Below are 20,450 nucleotides of genomic sequence, written 5' to 3'. Positions count from 1 at the left end.
TTAATTTTAAACTGACTTTTGAAAAGTAAGCCATCATGGGAAGTCCTGTCATGGATCAGTAACTGGTTAAAAGATGGGAAACAAAGAGTAGGAATAAATTATCAGTTTTCAATGTAAGCAGAGTCAGAATGAGCTCTACCTTGATATCTGGTGGTGAATTATGGAGAGTGTGGAAAATTATTTCAGAGGCTGATTTTGTTTGCATAGGCACACCCACCCTGCCTAGCATAGCCCACGGCAGCTGAAAATGGTCACTTTGACAGCTGTGGGATCCCCAATTTCTCTGTTATTGGGGCAGGAGGAATAAAATGTTGTCACCCTGATTATGTGAATGAGGAACTATGAAACTGTTTTATGACAGAGGGTCTCACCATCAACTAAGTAGCACTTGCTAGACAAGGGACATGGATTCCAAAACTGAGTGAACTGAGAGAGGCTGGGGACAGGTATCTGGATCTGGATCTGGTGGTGTGGGCTCTTTGTATGAGCCAGAAGCACCAATTACACCTTCTTCTCTCTCCACTGTTGAATGTCAGAGCTGATTTTTTATTCCATTAAGAATCTAATTACAGGTGACTGAACTGAACTCACTTTGGGCTAATGGTGCACCAGCACTGGGGCTCCCCTACTATGAGCTGAGATCACTAAAGAGCTGAAATTACTGAGCTGAGAGCACTGAGCACTGTGCTAACTAGTGGGGGAGCCTGAAGCTATACTGCGGAGCAGAGCAGTTTGTGGGGATGGCTGGTGAAGCAGAGTGGAGCACTTTGTGGGATGGTTGGAGCGGCCTGCGGAGCTGAGTGGTTTGCAGTGGAGATGGCTGGAGTGGATCATGGGACAGCTGGTGGAGCAGAGCAGCTGGCGGAGCAAAGTGGAGTGGAGCTGAGCAGTTTGCGGGGATGGCTAGTGGAGCAGAGCAGAGCGGAGTGGCTGGTAGAGTGGAACAGTTCGTGGTGAAGGCGGAAGCAGAACCCCACGGAGAGGCCGGGCAGTCGGCCCCAGACCACATAAGGTGCACCTTTCTACCCAGGCTGGTGGGGGAGGGGGAAATCCTGCAGATAGACTCTTGAACTCTGGGGCTGCACTGACCTGGGACAGAGACTTTTGGGTTGCAGGACTTTTGGGACTGTGGGTGATCTTTGGGTTGCTGGACTCTAGGGACATTTGGGGTATTGGACTTTGGAGTCTTGGGGTGATTTTGGGGTTGCTGGACTCAAGAGCCCAGGAAAAAGGACATGGCCCAACTTCCTGGGGTGGGTCTTTGCTCATGATTTGGTCTATGAACTCTAGCTGAGGTGTTTTCCCAATTTAATGCTATGTTATTTATCTCATGTTATTAAACATTTTCTGCTACACTGAGACTCTGTGCTTGCGAGACGGGAAGTATTGCCTCTTTGAGGTGCCCAGGGGTGTGTGTAAGTTTTTCCCCGGTTACTGGGTGGGGGCTCGAGCTAGTTTTGCATTACGTTGTAAGGAAGGGACCCCTATGTACTGAACCCAGCCCTTGCTGCTATCAGTTCGGCCTGGCAGAAGGGTTACCTCAGAATGGAGAGAGATAAATAGTGGTATCTCTGAGGGGTCTGTACTGGGACCAGTACTGTTCAACATATTCATAAATTGGGAAAAGGGGTAAACAGCTAGGTGGCAAAATTTGCAGGTGATACAAAACTACTCAAGTCCCAGGCAGACTGCGAAGAGCTACAAAAGGATCTCACAAAACTGGGTGACTAGGCAACAGAATGGCAGATGAAATTCCATGTTGAAAAAATGCAGAGTAATGCACATTGGAAAACATAATCCCAACTATACATATAAAATGATGAAGTCTGAATTAGCTGTTAACACTCAAGAAAGATCTTGGAGTCACTGTGGAGAGTTCTCTGAAAACATCCACTCAATGTGCAGCGGCAGTCAAAAAAGCTAATAGAATGCTGGGAATCATTAAGAAAGGTATAGATAATAAGACAGAAAATACTGTGTTGTCACTATATAAATCCATGCTACATGCACACCTTGAATACCATGTGCAGATCTGGTCACCCCATCCCAAAAAAGATACATGGGAATTGGAAAAAGTACAGAGATGGGCAACTAAAATGATTAGGGGTATGAAACAGGAGGAGAGATTAAAATGACTGGGAATTTTCATCTTAGAAAAGAGGAGACTGGGGGGGATATGATAGAGGTTTATAAAATCTTGACTGGTGTGAAGAAAGTGAATAAGGAAATGTTATTTAGTCCCTCACATAACACAAGAACTAGCCATCACCCAATGAAATTAATAAGCAGCAGGTTTTAAAAAAACAAAAGGAAGTACTTCTTCACACAACATAAAGTCAACCATGGAGCTCTTTGCCAGGGGATGCTGTGAAGACCAAAACTATAACAGGATTAAAAAAAGAACTAGATAAATTCCTGGAAAATAGGTCTATCAGTGGCTATTAGCCAGGATGGGCAGGGATGCAACACCATGCTCTGAGTGTCCCTAGCCTGTTTGCCAGAAGCTGGGTATGGGTAACAGGAGGAGATGGATCACTTGATGATTCCCTGTTCTGTTCATTCCCTATGGGGCACCTGGCCTTGACAGGATACTGGGCTATATGACCATTGGCCTGACCCAGTGTGACGAACTGGGAATGTTCTTGATGTTTCCTCTGAATACTGTGTTGGTGCCTCAGTGTCCCCTATGCAGTTCTTAAGTATCTAGGTGGTGGGATAAGGGTGTGTGATTGCTGAAGAGCAAAGGGCCAGTGCACCTAAATGCCTGGCACTCTGTCTCCTAGCAACTGATGGCCTGGGCCCCTCCTCTGCAAAGGTGCCAACTGAAGGTGTTGGAGACAAAGAGATCAGGTGACCTCCTGGCCCGGGAAAGGGGCTGAGCAGAGAGGAGGGACTGGGGGGGGTTGTTAGTCTGGAGCTGGCTGGGGTCGGGGAGTGGAGGGCAGATGTGGGGGGTCTGGCTCACTGCCCCCCAGAATGGACCCGGCTGAGGGGTCCGGTTCGCTGTACCTACAAGCTCTGTTTTAGACCCTGTTCCTGTCATCTAATAAACCTCTGTTTTACTGGCTGGCTGAGTCGCGTCTGACTGCAAAGTGGGGGTGCAGGACCCTGTGGCTTCCCCAGGACCCTGCTGGGGTGGGCTCGCTGTGGGAAGTGCATGGAGGGGCAGAGGATGCTGAATGCTCCAAGGAGAGACCCAGGAGGTGAAGACGTGTGAGCTTCTTGCCCTGAACAAGTCTGCTCCAAGGGAGAGGAGGCTCCCCAAAGTCCTGACTGGCTTGGTGGGGAGCAGTTCCAGAGCATCGCCCGGTGACTCCGTGACACCCAGTATGACCATTCTTATGTAAAAATTAATTATAATAATAAAAATGTTTAGTACAAAAACTCCTCAACACAATGACCACTCAAGATAGCAATGATGTGAGATAACAACCTTGGCAAATACTGCATTTTAAAAATCTTGGCCTACTAGGAAACATATTTATGTAAGTTTCCATTCCCAGTCACAAATCTAGCATTCTGGAGCAAAATCACTAAAATATAGTTCAACAAACAAATGTTTATTTAACATGCCCCTTACTTTTCCCTCCACCGCACCCCACTCACCGGCGTTGTCCTTGGCCAGTGGAGACTCAGAGTTCAGAGGTGCTTTCACGTGAGTTCACCTCCTAGGTTGGGGGCAAGAAGGCACCTTGCTCGTTCCTCCAGCTGCTCACCCCTCGCTCTGGCCACGGCTGTTCATTGTGCCACTGTTCAGTCCACCACTCTGTTGCCAATGGCCCTGCTGTCACGGAGTCCCCGGGCAATGCTCTGGAACTGCTCCCCACAAAGCCAGGCCGGACTTTGGGGAGCCTCCTCTCCCTTGGAGCAGACTGTCTGCAGGGCAAGAAGCTCACACGGCTTCACCTCCTGGGTCTCTCCTTGGAGCATTCAGCATCCTCTGCCCCTCCATGCGCTTCCCACAGCGAGTCCGCCCCAGCGGGGTCCTGGGGAAGCCACAGGGTCCTGCCCCCCCACTTCGCAGTCAGACGTGACTCTCAGCCAGCCAGTAAAACAGAGGTTTATTCGATGACAGGAACAGGGTCTAAAACAGAGCTTGTAGGTACAGCGAACCGGACCCCTCGGCTGGGTCCATTCTGAGGGGCAGTGAGCCAGACCCCCACGTCTGCACTTCACTCCTCGTCCCCAGCCAGCTCCAGACTAACAACCCCTCCAGCCCCTCCTCTCTGGGCTTTGTCTCTTTCCCGGGCCAAGAGGTCACCCGACATCTTTGTCTCCCACACCTTTAGCATCCCCTTGCAGGGGGGAAGGGCCTGGCCATTAATTGCCAGGCAACAGAGGGTCAGCCGGGAACTGAGGCTCCCCCACAGTATTCAGAGGAAACATTAAGAACAGCCTCACTTCGTCACACCTGCACAGTCACCTTCTGCTGCCACCTGCCACTGTGACCTCTGCAAGTTGGTCTCGTGAGGTTCCACCAGCTCTCAGTGATTTCTCCTGAACTCTCAGTGGGGGAACCTCACTGCTAGTGCAGTCTGGGCCATCTCTTCCACAGAAACACTGTCCCACGGCAGGACTACGTTAGACCTGAATATCTGTGATTTCAGCTGCAGTGGTCACTTAACAGAACAGAAGACTCTCTATGGAGCCTAATCAGCTCTGTCTTTAATCAGTGGAGAGAGACAGGTCCCCACCCTCTCTCGATGCCCTCAGTCAGCACAGGCTAAGTACAGGTGTCATAACTATACAGGAAGGGAACAGCCCTCCTGTGTACAATACTATAACACCTAAATCCTTTTACCTGTAACGGGTTAAGAAGCTCAGGAAACCTGGTTGACACCTGACCCAGAGGACCAATAAAGGGACAAGATACTTTCAAATCTTGGTGGAGGGAAGTCTTTTGTTTGTGCTCTTTGTTTTGGGGGTTGTTCGCTCTTGGGGCTAAGAGGGACCAGACATCAATCCAGGCTCTCCAAACCTTTCTGAACCAGTCTCTCATATTTCAAGCTTGTCAGTAACAGCTAGGCAAGGTGTGTTAGGTTTATCTTTGTTTTCTCAACTTGCAAATGTTCATTTTTGCTAAGAGGATTTACCTCTGTTTGCTGTAACTGTGAATCTCAGGCTAGAGGGGGTTCCTCTGGGCTCTGTGAATCTGATTACCCTGGAAAGTATTTTCCATTCTGATTTTACAGAGATGATTTTTACCTTTCTTTCTTTATTTAAAAGCCTTCTTTTTAAGAACCTGATTGATTTTTCTTTGTTTTAAGATCCAAGGGGGAGTGGATCTGGACTCACCAGAAATTGGTGGGGGGAAAGCAGAAGGAATGGTTAATTTCTCCTTGTGTTAAGATCCAAGGGTTTGAATCAGTGTTCCCCAGGTACTTGGTGGAGAAGTCTCTCAGGGCTGCCCAGGGAAGGGTTGTAGTACTTGGGACGGAGCAATTGGGGGTGGAGGGGGGGAGGTAGACAGAGTTTCCCAAATGATTCATAAATAATTTAGGTGGTGGCAGCAAAACCACATCTAAGCTGGTAGTTAAGCTTAGAGGTTCTCATGCAGGTCTCCGCATCTGTACCCTAGAGTTCAGAGTGGGGAAGGAACCTTGACAACAGTTCTACTGCCCTTTACTCATACAGTAAGAACAACATTTCATCCCCTCCACCCCCCTGCATTCAAGTGATTTGTAACCCAACCCCAGCCAAACTCTATTGCTGGAGCAACACAGCTGTTTGCTGGATCCCTAGGTAGATTAGATGTGAACGTAAATATAATCTGGGCCTGAAGCCTTTCCCCCCAGCCCCCGCTCATCACTAGCTGCCAGGGAGAGCTCATTAGACTTTGCTTACAAATCATCATTTGAAATTATTAGGTTGGACAACATCACTGCAATGAATGCACTGACACTGTCATAAAAACAACAGCTGGATAAGGAAGCTAGTCTATGTTCACACTGTTCAGATACATGTATTTTATCAGACACTGTATATGCTTTTGAAGTGTGTGTTAATGTTTCAATTTTAATTCAAATTTCCAGACAGTTACTAAATTGGCAATGCTGCATGTAACCAGTTCACAAAACTGGGGGGGGGGGCGGGGAGTGTTGGGGAAATTCGGGAGGGGGGGTGTAGGGAAATCATTGCTCTGGACATTTACACCTGGCATGGGTCCCAGCATTGCTGGCCACAGGTCTCGCTTTCACTTTCACCCTCCCCAAAGCCTGTGCTTGCTTCTCGGAATTCAGCTACTGAGGGGAAACGAAACAAACACAAGATGGAAATGATGGTGCCGCTGATGAGCTGTCAGCTGGCAGTACAAAGCTCAGAGGGCTCCCTGTCAGCTGTGGGGCCCCAAGCTATAAACAACGCTCACCAGAGAGTGGCACAGCTGACACCTGCGGTCCCCGTCCACTCCAGAGATGATAAAGAAGATCAGCTTCGCGGTGGCTCTGGGGATGGCATCCCTGGGGGCTTTATCAGGGCAGAAGGTTCGTCTCAAGCTGGGGCAGGGCAAGAGGCCGAGGGGGCTGGGCGCTGGCTCTGGGGTGTCTCAGGCTGGGGCAGGGTGAGGGGCCGAGGGGGCTGGGCGCTGGCTCTGGGGTGTCTCAGGCTGGGCAGGGTGAGGGGCCGAGGGGGCTGGGCGCTGGCTCTAGGGTGTCTCAGGCTGGGCAGGGTGAGGGGCCGAGGGGGCTGGGCGCTGGCTCTGGGGTGTCTCAGGCTGGGGCAGGGCAAGAGGCCGAGGGGGCTGGGCGCTGGCTCTGGGGTGTCTCAGGCTGGGCAGGGTGAGGGGCCGAGGGGGCTGGGCGCTGGCTCTGGGGTGTCTCAAGCTGGGGCAGGGCAAGAGGCCGAGGGGGCTGGGCGCTGGCTCTGGGGTGTCTCAGGCTGGGCAGGTGAGGGGCCGAGGGGGCTGGGCGCTGGCTCTGGGGTGTCTCAAGCTGGGGCAGGGCAAGAGGCCGAGGGGGCTGGGCGCTGGCTCTGGGGTGTCTCAGGCTGGGCAGGGTGAGGGGCCGAGGGGGCTGGGCGCTGGCTCTGGGGTGTCTCAGGCTGGGCAGGGTGAGGGGCCGAGGGGGCTGGGCGCTGGCTCTGGGGTGTCTCAAGCTGGGGCAGGGCAAGAGGCCGAGGGGGCTGGGCGCTGGCTCTGGGGTGTCTCAGGCTGGGCAGGGTGAGGGGCCGAGGGGGCGGGGCGCTGGCTCTGGGGTGTCTCAGGCTGGGCAGGGTGAGGGGCCGAGGGGGCTGGGCGCTGGCTCTGGGGTGTCTCAAGCTGGGGCAGGGCAAGAGGCCGAGGGGGCTGGGCGCTGGCTCTGGGGTGTCTCAAGCTGGGGCAGGGCAAGAGGCCGAGGGGGCTGGGCGCTGGCTCTGGGGTGTCTCAGGCTGGGCAGGGTGAGGGGCTGAGGGGCCTGGGCGCTGGCTCTGGGGTGTCTCAGGCTGGGCAGGGTAAGGGGCTGAGGGGGCTGGGCGCTGGCTCTGGGGTATCTCAGGCTGGGCACGGTGAGGGGCCGAGGGGGCTGGGTGCTGGCTCTGGGTTGTCTCAGGCTGGGGCAGAGTGAGGGGCAGAGGGGGCTGGGTGCTGGCTCTGGGGTGTCTGAGGCTGGGCAGGGTGAGGGGCCGAGGGGGCTGGGCGCTGGCTCTGGGGTGTCTCAGGCTGGGGCAGGGTGAGGGGCCGAGGGGGCTGGGCGCTGGCTCTGGGGTGTCTCAGGCTGGGCAGGGTGAGGGGCCGAGGGGGCTGGGTGCTGGCTCTGGGGTGTCTCAGGCTGGGCAGGGTGAGGGGCCGAGGGGGCTGGGCGCTGGCTCTGGGGTGTCTCAGGCCGGGGCAGGGTGAGGGGCCGAGGGGGCTGGGCGCTGGCTCTGGGGTGTCTCAGGCCGGGGCAGGGTGAGGGGCCGAGGGGGCTGGGTGCTTGCTCTGGGGTGTCTCAGGCCGGGGCAGGGTGAGGGGCCAAGGGGGCTGGGCGCTGGCTCTGGGGTATCTCAGGCTGGGCACGGTGAGGGGCCGAGGGGGCTGGGTGCTGGCTCTGGGGTGTCTCAGGCTGGGGCAGGGTGAGGGGCCGAGGGGGCTGGGCGCTGGCTCTGGGGTGTCTGAGGCTGGGCAGGGTGAGGGGCCGAGGGGGCTGGGCGCTGGCTCTGGGGTGTCTGAGGCTGGGCAGGGTGAGGGGCCGAGGGGGCTGGGCGCTGGCTCTGGGGTGTCTCAGGCTGGGGCAGGGTGAGGGGCCGAGGGGGCTGGGCGCTGGCTCTGGGGTGTCTCAGGCTGGGCAGGGTGAGGGGCCGAGGGGGCTGGGTGCTGGCTCTGGGGTGTCTCCGGCTGGGGCAGGTTGAGGGGCCGAGGGGGCTGGGCGCTAGCTCTGGGGTGTCTCAGGCTGGGCAGGTGAGGGGCCAAGGGGGCGGGGCGCTGGCTCTGGGGTGTCTCTGGCTGGGGCAGGGTGAGGGGCCGAGGGGGCTGGGCGCTGGCTCTGGGGTGTCTCAGGCTGGGCAGGGTGAGGGGCCGAGGGGGCTGGGCGCTGGCTCTGGGGTGTCTCAGTCCGGGGCAGGGTGAGGGGCCGAGGGGGCTGGGCGCTGGCTCTGGGGTGTCTCAGGCTGGGCAGGGTGAGGGGCCGAGGGGGCTGGGTGCTGGCTCTGGGGTGTCTCAGGCTGGGGCAGGGCGAGGGGCCGAGGGGGCTGGGCGCTGGCTCTGGGGTGTCTCAGGCTGGGCAGGGTGAGGGGCCGAGGGGGCTGGGCGCTGGCTCTGGGGTGTCTCAGGCCGGGGCAGGGTGAGGGGCCGAGGGGGCTGGGCGCTGGCTCTGGGGTGTCTCAGGCTGGGCAGGGTGAGGGGCCGAGGGGGCTGGGTGCTGGCTCTGCGGTGTCTCAGGCTGGGGCAGGGCGAGGGGCCGAGGGGGCTGGGCGCTGGCTCTGGGGTGTCTCAGGCTGGGGCAGGGCGAGGGGCCAAGAGGGCTGGGCGCTGGCTCTGGCTCATATCAGGCTCTTGGTCCTGCAGTGACTGGGATTCACTTTCAGTTGGGGTTTTATCCGGGTTGGGGGACACCCCCAGGGGATCAATGGCCTTGGGTGGGGGAGGCTTCAGACGCTGTTTCTGGAGAAGGAGACCCCAGTGGTGGAGGGAGATTTGCTGGGTTCTTCCCCTCTCTGGGGCAGGCAGTAAGAGTTCGAGGCTGTGGAGTGAGAGGTGATGGGGACAGGCATTGCACTGACACTTGGGGAAGGTAAGAATGGGGTGTGTCCCCTTCCCTCCCCACCACCCCATGCAGGGATTTCACCCCATGAATAGCTTATGTACAAGCTTTAAAATCTTTAGCAATATGTGGGGTCCCTCAACCAAGCAGGATGCTCAGTACAATGGGCTAGAAGCAGCAGGCTTAGTTCTTCACACGACTCACAGTCAACCCATGGAACTCCTTGCCAGAGGATGTTGTGAAGGCCAAGACTATAACAGGGTTAAAAAAAGAACTAGGTAAGTTCATGGAGGACAGGTCCATCAATGGCTATTAGCCAGGATGGGCAGGGCCCTAGCCTCTATTTGCCAGGAGCTGGGAATGGGCGACAGGGGAGGGATCACTTGATGATTCCCTGCTCTGTTCATTCCCTCTGGGGCACGTGGCAGTGGCCACTGTCGGCCAATAGGATACTGAGCTAGGTGGACCTTGGTGTGACCCAGTCTGGCTGTTCTGATGTTCTTAACCCCCGTGTTACTCAAGTCATCAGTGTTAAAAGCAAGATTGAGCAATTCCTTCCAATCTGAAACCCCTGTTCTGTCCTTCAGCAGCACCCTGGGTCTCAGCCTCCAGCCTGAGAGTCCCTGGCTCTGTGTAGTCTGGGTTTGTTTCTTTTTATATCCTGCCACTGAAGCCTCAGGGGTGGCCCTGGCTGGAGATGGGACAATGGGCGGGTGGGCCAGGGCTTGGAGGTGGTAGGAGCATCCTCTCTTGCAGGGGCTTGGCTGGCTAGTTCCTGCTCCCACGCTCAGGGCCTGACTGAACACCACATGTGGGGTTGGGAAGGCATTTCCCCCAGATCAGCTTGTATTTCTCTTTCCTCTGCAGCATGTGGCCTTGGGCCTGGTGCTTCTCATCGCCTCCTGGCCTCTGCCTGCGGCAAGTAACAGCCTCGTCTCCTGGGGCTGCAAGACTTTCCTCTCATTTCCGTTGTTGGGTTTAGTGGGTGGTGCTTGGTGGGGCGGTGGCCAGTGGCACCCGGCAGGACCCTTCTGGCCTTAAACGTTGTGTCTCCGTGGGCAAAATATTGGCCCCGGGAGCGTGTCCAGGGTCTGGGCACCAACTGGCATTTCCAGGAGCAGCAGCACTGGGGCACTGGCTGGTTCGCTGAGTGTCTGCCCAGGAAAGCAGCTGCTTTTGTCTGCTCTCTTTAACAGCTGCTTTGCCAGGAAGATGGAAATGTCACAGAGGGAAAGAAACGCTCAGAGGAGGAGAGAGCCACAAAGAAAACAAATCCCAGGCCTGGACCGACCCCTGGGCAGCAAAGACAAGCAGCAAGCAGCAAGGTAACCTCAGCCTCTGCACCCATGCTGCCCAGGCCCCAGCTGGTACCTGGCTGCATCCCAGGATGCCCAGCTGTCTGGGTAGCTTGGGGCTTTACAGGAACTGTGGAGGCTGAGATCCTACCCCTGCCCAAGCTCAATTTCAGATGGGGACAGTGTGTGGGACAGAGGGAGGCTGGGGCTGGTAGCGAGGGTGCACCAGCCTGGTGGCCAATACGCTACGGAAAGGGCCATAAGGACCACGGTGCAGAGGAGAGAGTTGGTTTCAGGACACAGGCTGCAGGTCCAGAGCGCGACTGACCTTGGCGACCAGGTGGCAGCCCAGCCTTGCTTACGTGGTGGAGTGATGTTACCCTGCATGTGGAAGGAAAGCAACTGGGCCCTTGCGCAGGCCAGTCACAGCCCGGGGCCAGAGAGAACTGAGCTGGAACTGCAGCTGGGTCCCTCCCCCTTTCCCAGCCAGGTGGCAGGGCAGAAGCCGCTCAGCGCTGTGTGCTTAGTACTGTCTGTGCAGGCGCCTCTGCTCTCCGCACAGAGCGGTGCTGGGCTGGTATGCTGGATAGACGCCTGAGGCCAGGCTCCTGCACGGTGCACAGAGCCGCTGGCAGCTCGGGGTCCCCTGGGCAGCCCTGCTCTGGCGAATGGGCAGGGAGGGAGGGTCACACAGGCGGGACGTTGGTTTGCAGGGCTGAGGCTGAAAGCTGTGGTGGAGGGATGAGACCTCCCCCAGGACGGGCGGTGAGGGGGGGTAGGGGCACCAGTGAGCAGCATCATTGACTCAGAAGATGCCCCATGTGTGCCTGCTCACAGGGCCACCGTGCGGCCTGGGGAATAAGCCCTAATGCTCACGGGGAGACCCTGTTCCCCTCCTTCTTGGGCTCCTTGCTGGCCTGTCTCCCTGTGTTCATTTTCATTCATCACCCGCCTCCTGCCAGCTCTGGGAGCAGGGGTCTGTCGTGCCGTACGTTTGCAGTTGACTCGGTTCATACGTTATAGCCCAGCTCACAGCATGCTCGGCCCTGAGCACAGACCCAACCAGTCATAGACAGTCGTGGTGCTACAAAAGGGCTAAGATCCCACAGCTGATGGAAATTATCAATGAAATTTATTGGAAAGCAAAAGTTAGACAGAAAAATGTGAATGAAAGTTCAGAGTTGGTAAAGAAGAGTTTCCTAGCTGGGCAATAAATAATGATTTCACAGCTGCAGAAGAGGCAGCTCCTGCTAAGAGCTCAGCTTGCTGCTGTGGTGAAGTGAAGGCAGCAACTAGAAATGAATATACTGTGTGCATATAACAATGGGGAAAGGGGAAGGAGATAGCAATCACTATTCATTAGAAGTTATGACGGGAAGAAAATTCATAAGGGAAGCTAAAGACATTGGGGGCTAATCCGTGCCTGGAAGACTGAGGATAATAAGGAGTTATTTAAGTATAGACCAGACCTGTTACTGGGGCTTGCGGTTTCACCCACACCAAGTGTTCAGCCACCATGAGCCCCCAGAAATAGTGAGATTGGCATTAAAATCACAAGATGTTTATAAATCAGAAGTTCCGCTATCTCTGTCCTGCGTTCGGGGCTCTCGAGAGCACGGCTCCAGCTGAGCATCTGACCCACAGTGCTGTGTGCAGGGCACCGATCCCGCCTGCCTGCTGCCTGTTGAGCGTGTCCCTCCCCTTTCAGTGCATCCTGACTGGCTTGTGGAGGAACGAGCTGGGCTCCAAGATGCAGATACAGGAAGTGAAAGGGGATGGCACCTTCTCTGGTGAGTACAAGACAGCCGTGTCGCTCGCTCAGAGACCCATCCAACCTGCGTCCCTCAACGGGTCCCAGCACTTCGACAAGGCGGGGCAGCCGACATTTGGCTTTACTGTCAACTGGAAAAGCTTCTCAGGTAGGAGGCCCCAGGGGCTGCAGCACCCGGTGGGGGGCAGGGAGGGGATCTTGGCTCCCTCCCCATTCCCTCTGGGTCGGTCTATAGCCCCTCCCCACTAGTTGCTCCCTCAGCCTCTTCTTCCCTCTCCTGACTCGGCCGGTTTCTCATGCTGCCCTTTGCCTGGCACCACCTCCTGCTCCTGTGCATCCAGCAGCCTCCCTCCCTGCCTCCCCTCTCCCTCCTTTTGGGGGTCTTGGCACCAACCCTTGGCCTGGCCTTAGCAGTAATGGCGAGGATGCTGGGACAGAAAAAAGCCACCTGCCCCCACTGGCTCCCAGTGCTGGGGCCTGCTCTGCACACATTGCAGTGTCGGTAAGTGTGTGAAAGCAACACCCCGACCGACCCAGCTGGGCCGGCAAATCCCCCAGTGGAGACGCAGCTGGCCCCGCCAAAAGTCCCTTTGCCAGCGCAGTGTGTTTTGCTTGGGGAAGTGGCGGTGGCGTAGCCAGGTTCTAAGAGCAGGGGAGCGAACACATAAAAAAAAGCGCCACGCATTGCAAAGCAGTGAAGGAAAAAAAAGAAAAACCCAAGTTTTGCCGCCGAAGACTGAAGAACCCGCCGCCAAATTACCCACACCGAGTTGCCGCCGAGGACCCGGAGCGACTGAAGAAACCCGCCGCTGAAGCAAGTGCCTGAGTGCTGCCGAAGACCCAGACGTGCTGGAAAGCGCCCCTGAATGAGTGCTCAGGGGAACGGCCACTCCCCCTACTCCCCCCAGCTCTGCTACTGGGAAGTGGTGCAGAGCTGTACTCCGGTAACACTCTGTGCGGGACATGGCCCGTTCTCCAGAGCCAGCTGAGACTGCGGGAAGAACGAAGAACTTTCCCTGGTACTAGAGACCAGCACAAACCTTCCCATCTTCCGCTGCCAGGCCAGGCGTGTTTCTGGAACCCGCCTTCTCTAGCGTAAATACAGAGCAACATGTATACTTGTGATGCTGCTGCCCATGGGAGCCAGCTGAGGTCACTCAGTTAGGGTGAACAGCAAACAGAACAGGGCAGACAAACCCCAGAAGCTGCTGGTTATTCCAATACTTAGATTTACCAGCCAGCACAGAACAGCTTCTACAGTACCTCTCTGGTTACTCAGAAGTTCAAACCATGCAGTTCCCTTGAAGTGCCCAGCCTCAGGCCTTCGTCCAGACACACACGTCAGATATGATGATGATTCCTGAAAATCTTTTCTCATCATATAAAAGATAAGGTTCCTCCAACCCCAAAGGATCAGCCACACACCGAGGTTCAATTATAACTTAGATTTTACCCAAAATACACGCTTAGAGCCAATTCCTATTAACTGAGCTAAAATTTATTAAAAAAGAAAAGAGAGAGAGAGGTGTGCCATAAACAGATAGCTAAGGGTTAATGTCTCTTTCACCTGAAGCACCTGACCAGAGGACCAATCAGGAAACCGGATTTTTTCAACTCTGGGTGGAGGGAAGTTTGTGTCTGAGTCTTTGTTTTCTGTCTGCCTGCTTTCTCTGAGCTTTGGAGAAGTAGTTTCTGCTTTCTAATCTTCTGTTTCCAAGTTGTAAGGACAAAGATCAAATAGTGAGTTATATGATTTCTTTTCTTTGGTATTTACATGTCTATAGTTGCTGGAGTGCTTTGATTTGTATTCTTTTTGCATAAGGCTGTTTATTCAATATTCTTTTAAGCAATTGACCCTGTATTTGTTACCTTAATACAGAGAGACCATTTTTATGTATTTTCTTTCTTTTTTATATAAAGTTTTCTTTACAGGGAAATTGAGTCTGTATTCACCAGGGAATTGGTGGGAGGAAGAAATCAGGGGGAGATCTGTGTGTGTTGGATTTGCTAGCCTAATTTTGCATTCCCTCTGGGTGAAGAGGAAAGTGCTTGTGTTTCCAGGACTGGGAACGGAGAGGGGGAGTCACTCTGTTTGGATTCACAGAGCTTGTGTCTGTGTATCTCTCCAGGAGCACCTGGAGGGGGGAAGGGAAAAAGGATTATTTCCCTTTGTTGTGAGACTCAAGGGATTTGGGTCTTGGGGTCCCCAGGGAAGGTTTTTCAGGGGGACCAGAGTGCCCCAAAACACTCTAATTTTTGAGGTGGTGGCAGCAAGTACCAGGTCCAAGCTGGTAACCAAGCTTGGAGGTTTTCATGCTAACCCCCATATTTTGGACGCTAAGGTCCAAATCTGGGACTAAGGTTTGACATGATCCCACCTCTGCCACCATGTCAAACCTTAGTCCCAGATTTGGACCTTAGCGTCCAAAATATGGGGGTTAGCATGAAAACCTCCAAGCTTGGTTACCAGCTTGGACCTGGTACTTGCTGCCACCACCTCAAAAATTAGAGTGTTTTGGGGCACTCTGGTCCCCCTGAAAAACCTTCCCTGGGGACCCCAAGACCCAAATCCCTTGAGTCTCACAACAAAGGGAAATAATCCTTTTTCCCTTCCCCCCTCCAGGTGGTGGGCCGAGGTGCGTTACTGGAGACTGGTGAGGTGGACGAATAGGGTGTCTGTGGCTTGACTTGGGTTGTATGTGGGGTCTTTGGCTGTCCTCGGTTGTAGGGTTTATGGTCGGTGTGCCCCCTGGGGTATTCGTTTCCCTTGACCGTAGCTTTCTTGCTTTCTGCCACTTCCATCCATCTGGCTCCAATCTCCCCCGCCTCAGCGAGATCTTTGGGTTTTCCATCTTGTATGTACCGTGTGATGTCTTCAGGAACACCATCCTAGAACTGCTCCATTTGTATGAGGAGGTGCAGTTCTTCAAGGTTTTAACATTGTGTCCTGATATCCAGGCCTCATAATTTTTTGCAACGTAGTAGGCGTGTTTAGGAAATGACACATCTGGTTTCCACTTTTGGGTTCTGAAGCGCCAACGGGCATGATCCGGGGTTATCCCCATGCTGTATCTGGCCTTGGTTTGAAAAAGTTTATAGTCATTCATTTGCTGCTTAGGCATTTCAGCTGCCACCTCTGCTAAAGGTCCACTGAGCTGTGGCCTCAATTCTACCATGTACTGGTCTTCAGGGATGCTGTACCCAAGACAGGCTCTTTCAAAATTTTCCAAGAAGGCCTCGGTGTCATCACCTGCCTTGTAGGTGGGAAATTTCCTGTGCTGTGGAGCAATAATTGGCGATGGGTTGTTAGGATTGGCTGGAGTCTGTTGCTTAGCCTTTTCTAATTCCATGGCCTGTTGGTGGGCTTCCCTCTGGAGTTCTATCTGTCTTCTGTGGGCTGCCTCTTCTTCTTCTTGTTTCCTTCTGTGGGCCACCTCTTCTTCTTTTAGTTTTCTTTTGTGTGCTGCCTCTTTGGCTGCCTGTTCTCTTTGGTAGGCTGCCAGTTTGATGCTTTCTTCCTTTTCTTTCAGCTCCACCTCTTTTTGTCTTTTTTCCAGTTGTCGCCTGTGTTCAGCTTCTTTGATTTGTCCTTCGGCCTCCATTTTTGTCTTGGTAGACATGGTTCCTGTTTTCTTGTGTTGGGGTGCCCTCCGGTGTTTATCTTCTGAACTGCAGGCTCTGTTGCCTCCTGGGATCTGCCTAGCAACAGGGCTTCTGCCCTTTGTTTTCAATGTAAAGCAAACCAGAAAAACCACTTTATTTGCATGTATATAGTGCTGGTAATTGACTCCTAATGGGAGTGCTATTGTGTGACAAAAGACCCTTAACAGCCTCTTAATGGCTTCTTGCTTACTATGCAAGCTACAAACTGCCAGAGAGAGCAGAAAAAAAATTTCTCTTTTAAACCCAAACTGTTTCTCTCTGCTAAAAAGCCCTTAGCAGAGAAGAGAAAAAAATAATATTCCTACTGGCTTCTGGATTTTGTCTATCCCGTAACCGCTGCCACTCATGTCAAACCTTAGTCCCAGATTTGGACCTTAGCGTCCAAAATATGGGGGTTAGCATGAAAACCTCCAAGCTTGGTTACCAGCTTGGACCTGGTACTTGCTAACACCACCCAAAAAATTAGAGTGTTTTGGGGCACTCTGGTCCCCCTGAAAAACCTTCCCTGGGGACCCCAAGACCCAAATCCCTTGAGTCTCACAACAAAGGGAAATAATCCTTTTTCTCTTCCCCCCTCCAGGTGCTCCTGGAGAGATACACAGACACAAGCTCTGTGAATCCAAACAGAGTGACTCCCCCTCTCCGTTCCCAGTCCTGGAAACAAAAGCACTTTCCTCTTCACCCAGAGGGAATGCAAAATCAGGCTAGCAAATCCAACACACACAGATCTCCCCCTGATTTCTTCCTCCCACCAATTCCCCGGTATGTAAATACCGAAGAAAAGAAATCATATAACTCACTATTTGATCTTTGTCCTTACAACTTGGAAACAGAAGATTAGAAAGCAGAAACTACTTCTCCAAAGCTCAGAGAAAGCAGGCAGACAGAAAACAAAGATTCAGACACAAACTTCCCTCCACCCAGAGTTGAAAAAATCCGGTTTCCTGATTGGTCCTCTGGTCAGGTGCTTCAGGTGAAAGAGACATTAACCCTTAGCTATCTGTTTATGACAAGGTGGTTAAAAGATCAATATACAGACAGACTTGAATTCAATTCTTGAGGTTCAGAAACATAGTAGAGATGAGCTTGTAGTTGCCAAAAGTCCTTTTAGAAATAGTCCAGAGGTTATAGTCCAGTGTCCATATTCAGGGTGACTCCAGTCAATGACTGGGGATCTCAATCCTTATGGCTTAAGGTTTCCTCCTCTTGATACCCAAAGCAGATCTGAGATGAAGCAGGATCATGTCCCAGGCTTCTTATACATTTCCAGCAGCCTTTGGGCCTGAGAAAACAACAGGCTTAACTCTCCTTCTCCCAAACATCCTGGGAATTAGCACAGGGTAATTTATCTATTAAACAGTTCAGACACAGGTTACCACAACCTTGAAAGAGACACACAGACAATAACACTATTTCACTCAAGTATCTTCTTAAATGTTAATATTCCTTGTTTGATCTTTAAATCAAAGCCACAGCAATAGATAAGACTTGTTTGTTACATCCCAAGACTTGAGCAGACACCCCCCCCCCCCCTTCTACCTCTCCCAATGCAGACTTGCATTTCAAAGCTCTGCTCATTTACAGATCTTCCCAACCAGTCTCTAAAGTTTGGTCCTGGGTCAGGTCAGTCTGTGAGGTAATTAACTCTTTCTGGCCCTGTCACCTTTCAATGAGATGTTATATCACACTTACAAGGTCACAATGCTTTAAACCCCAGCCCCTAGAACGAGCCCCTCCTCGCGTCTCCCCCGGGGACGGGGTGAGAGGACAGGTGAGTAGTCACGCGGCTCGGTGCACTATGGGGACTCAGACACTAGCCTACCCTTCTCGCACCGGGACTCTCTGACTGGCCTGGTTACGGGCTGCTCTATACTGACAGGGCCTCGGAGTCATCGCTCATGTCTCGGGCCGTCTGGGGGCTGCACACACACCTGTGGGGATGCAGAGGGCAGCTCTGACTTTCACTTCAACTCGTGCGTCATTCCCTGGCAGACTCAACCACCGTCTTCACGGGCCAGTGCTTTGTGGACGAGAATGGGAAGGAAATTCTGGAAACCATGTGGCTGCTGCGAGAGAAGGCCAAAGGCCCAAATGGCTGGGAGGCGACCAGGTGGGTGACGGGACACAGGCTGCCCAGGAGTGAAGGTGCCGTCTGCAGAGCTGGAACTGCAGGGCCTGGCCCCGTCCCTGCTCCGAGCCCCCGTGAAGCGAAGCCATTTATTGTGGTGGGCTGGCAGTGACGGGGGAGCTGCCTTTCTTGCACGGGGCTGCTCCATGCCCCTCCCCGCACACATGCTGGGGTGGCTGCAGAGCCTGCAGGTGCCTTGTCTTTCTCACTCCGTGCTGCCTGGCTCCTCTTAGTGTGAACATGGGGGTTGGGGGGATGCAGGGGGGGCTGCCTGCCCTGGGGGGCACCAAGGGGAGCTTTGAGCAGGTGGCTGCTGGCGGGTCCCTGCCCCCAATGGCCCTGCTGAGCACCACGGGGATGTGCAGCCTGCGGAGCCCCTGCCTGCTCCCTGGGTGCTGCTCGGTGGCTCTGAGGACACACCAATGCGGGATGCCCACAGCCACGCTGCCTCCCTGGGCTGGGTGGCCGGGTGCCCCCCGGGGTGGAGCCTGGAGGAATTGCCTGCCAGCCCCCTACCTGCCCCTGCATTGTGCGTCCGGGTGCCCCTGTGAGGTGGCGTCTGGAGGAGATGCCTCTTTGGGCTTCTCTCCATCTCAGATTAATGCACCTTGTGCCCTGCCCCCTCCCACCCCGTGTATGGGGCAGCCCCGAGCGCAGGCCCGTGCTGGGCCAGTAACCTCAGCTCTGCGCTTCCCTGCAGGGTCGGCACAAACGTTTTCACCCGGATCAAGGGGCAGAACGTGGATGAATCTGTGAGGAGCGATGGTGCCCGGTGACTCAGCAGCACTGTTACCCCACTCTGCAGCCCCAGAGCTCCTGGTCCCCCCCATCTGGAATTGTTCTGGGCTCTCTCAAGAGCATCTCACCTGGTGTCAGGGCTGTTTGCTGGGCTGCAGAGGCGACGTCTCTGTCTCCATCTCCATCTCCCCTCGCTCTCCGGTTACCCCTCCCCCCAGAGTCGCTGCCTGTGGCCCTGATGCTGCAGTTAAGTTCCTTTCCCAGTAAAGCTCTAGCACGAGAGGCAAATGAGTCTCTGGTGTTTTTGAGTAGCAGCTGTGTTAATCTGTATCCGCAAAAAGAACAGAAGTACTTGTGGCATCTTAGAGACTAACAAATTTATTTCAGCATGAGCTTTCGTGAGCTACAGCTCACTTCATCGGATGCATAGAATGGAACACACAGACAGGAGATATTTATACATACAGAGAACATGAAAAGGTGGAAGTACGCCTACCAACAGGAAGAGTCTAATCAACTGAGATGAGCTATCTTCAGCAGGTGTTTTTATCGCTCTTGGCTCTTGAGCTGAAGCTGTTGCTGAGCCGTGATTCCCACCTGCCCCTCCCTGGATTCCCTGGGAGGTGCTGGATTCTCTCCCATGAGCCAGGCCCTTCCTGGGACGCCCCTTGGTAGGTTCATCCCCCTGGTTCGCTCCTTTGCTCACTGGACACTCAATAACAGATTTAGAAGTAGCCATTTTTCAACAAAAAAACTTCAGAAACAGACTTCAAATAGAAACTGCAGAGGCACAATTCATTGGCAAACTTAACACCATCAATTTGAGCTTGAATAGGACTGGAAGTGGCTGGCTCACTACAAAAGCAATTTTCCCTCTCTTGGTGTTGACACCTCTTCATCAGTTATTGGGAGTAGACCACATCCACCCTGACTGAATTGGCCTTCAGCATTCCTTCTCCACTGGTAAGGTAACTCCCTTCTCTTCACGTGTCAGTGTATTTATGCCCGTTTCTGTCATTTTCACTCCATGTATCTGAAGAAGTGGGGGTTTTACCCATGAAAGCTTATGCCCAAATAAATCTGTTAGTCTTTAAGGTGCCATGGACTCCTCGTTGTTTTTGTGGATACAGACTAACACAGCTACCCCCCGATACTCCTTTGCTCACTGACCATCACTCTGCCCAGAGGCAGCTGCTATCAGCCTGGACTCAGTTCAGCCTCGACTTCCCTGGTGCTCTGATCTGGGAGCCCCCAGGCGTCCCTGTTACCCCAACTCTCACCAATTTTGCTACTGAAATTTCCAACTCTGAGGCAGAAACTGAGGGAACATCTAGACCTGCCTCAGTGGCCAGGTCAGAAAGGGGTCAGGCTGCGTCACGCAGCACCGACAAACACCCAGGAGACTGGGGCACCCCAGTCATAACCTGTCATAAACAGATAGCTAAGGGTTAATGTCTCTTACACCTGGAAAGAGGTAACCTGAAGCACCTGACCAGAGGACCAATCAGGAAACCAGATTTTTTCAGGTCTGGGTGGAGGTGTCATAACCTTAGTCCCAGATTTGGACCTTAGCGTCCAAAATATGGGGGTTAGCATGAAAACCTCCAAGCTTAGTTACCAGCTTGGACCTGGTACTTGCTGCCACCACCCAAAAAATTAGAGTGTTTTGGGGCACTCTGGTCCCCCTGAAAAACCTTCCC

The 20,450-nt window shown here is 53.8% G+C and overlaps 2 protein-coding genes across 3 annotated transcripts in view; both read left to right on the top strand.

The window, feature by feature from the left end:
- The window catches only part of LOC127046553 (avidin-like), a 52,347-nt gene that overhangs the window by 29,332 nt on the left and 2,565 nt on the right, over positions 1-20,450 (top strand). The window contains exon 5 of the transcript XR_007773113.1: positions 18,911-20,288. The gene's annotated coding sequence lies outside the window, so the exon portion shown is untranslated. The remainder of the gene's footprint in view (positions 1-18,910; positions 20,289-20,450) is intronic.
- On the top strand, positions 6,243-18,904 carry LOC127046542 (avidin-like). 2 transcript variants are annotated; one of them, XM_050943715.1, is made up of 5 exons: positions 6,245-6,482; positions 10,352-10,480; positions 12,159-12,369; positions 17,877-17,994; positions 18,713-18,904. In XM_050943715.1, exons 1-5 carry the CDS (start codon positions 6,414-6,416, stop codon positions 18,786-18,788), a joined length of 603 nt encoding a protein of 200 aa, XP_050799672.1. In that variant the 5' UTR covers positions 6,245-6,413; the 3' UTR covers positions 18,789-18,904. The 2 variants fall into 2 exon arrangements, with proteins under 2 accessions (XP_050799673.1, XP_050799672.1); XM_050943716.1 differs by lacking the exon at positions 10,352-10,480 and having other exon boundaries at positions 6,243-6,482.

The sequence above is a fragment of the Gopherus flavomarginatus genome, chromosome 3 (genome assembly GCF_025201925.1).
Source record: "Gopherus flavomarginatus isolate rGopFla2 chromosome 3, rGopFla2.mat.asm, whole genome shotgun sequence".
Taxonomy (NCBI): domain Eukaryota; kingdom Metazoa; phylum Chordata; order Testudines; family Testudinidae; genus Gopherus; species Gopherus flavomarginatus.
This window is presented reverse-complemented; position numbering and strand designations above follow the sequence as displayed.

Coding starts and splice junctions, on each gene's coding strand:
- LOC127046542 (XM_050943715.1), top strand. CDS start 6,414: ATGATAAAGAAGATCAGCTTCGCGGTGGCTCTGGGGATGGCATCCCTG. Junction 6,483..10,351: donor GGGCTTTATCAGGGCAGAAG/GTTCGTCTCAAG, acceptor TCTCTTTAACAG/CTGCTTTGCCAGGAAGATGG. Junction 12,370..17,876: donor CAACTGGAAAAGCTTCTCAG/GTAGGAGGCCCC, acceptor ATTCCCTGGCAG/ACTCAACCACCGTCTTCACG.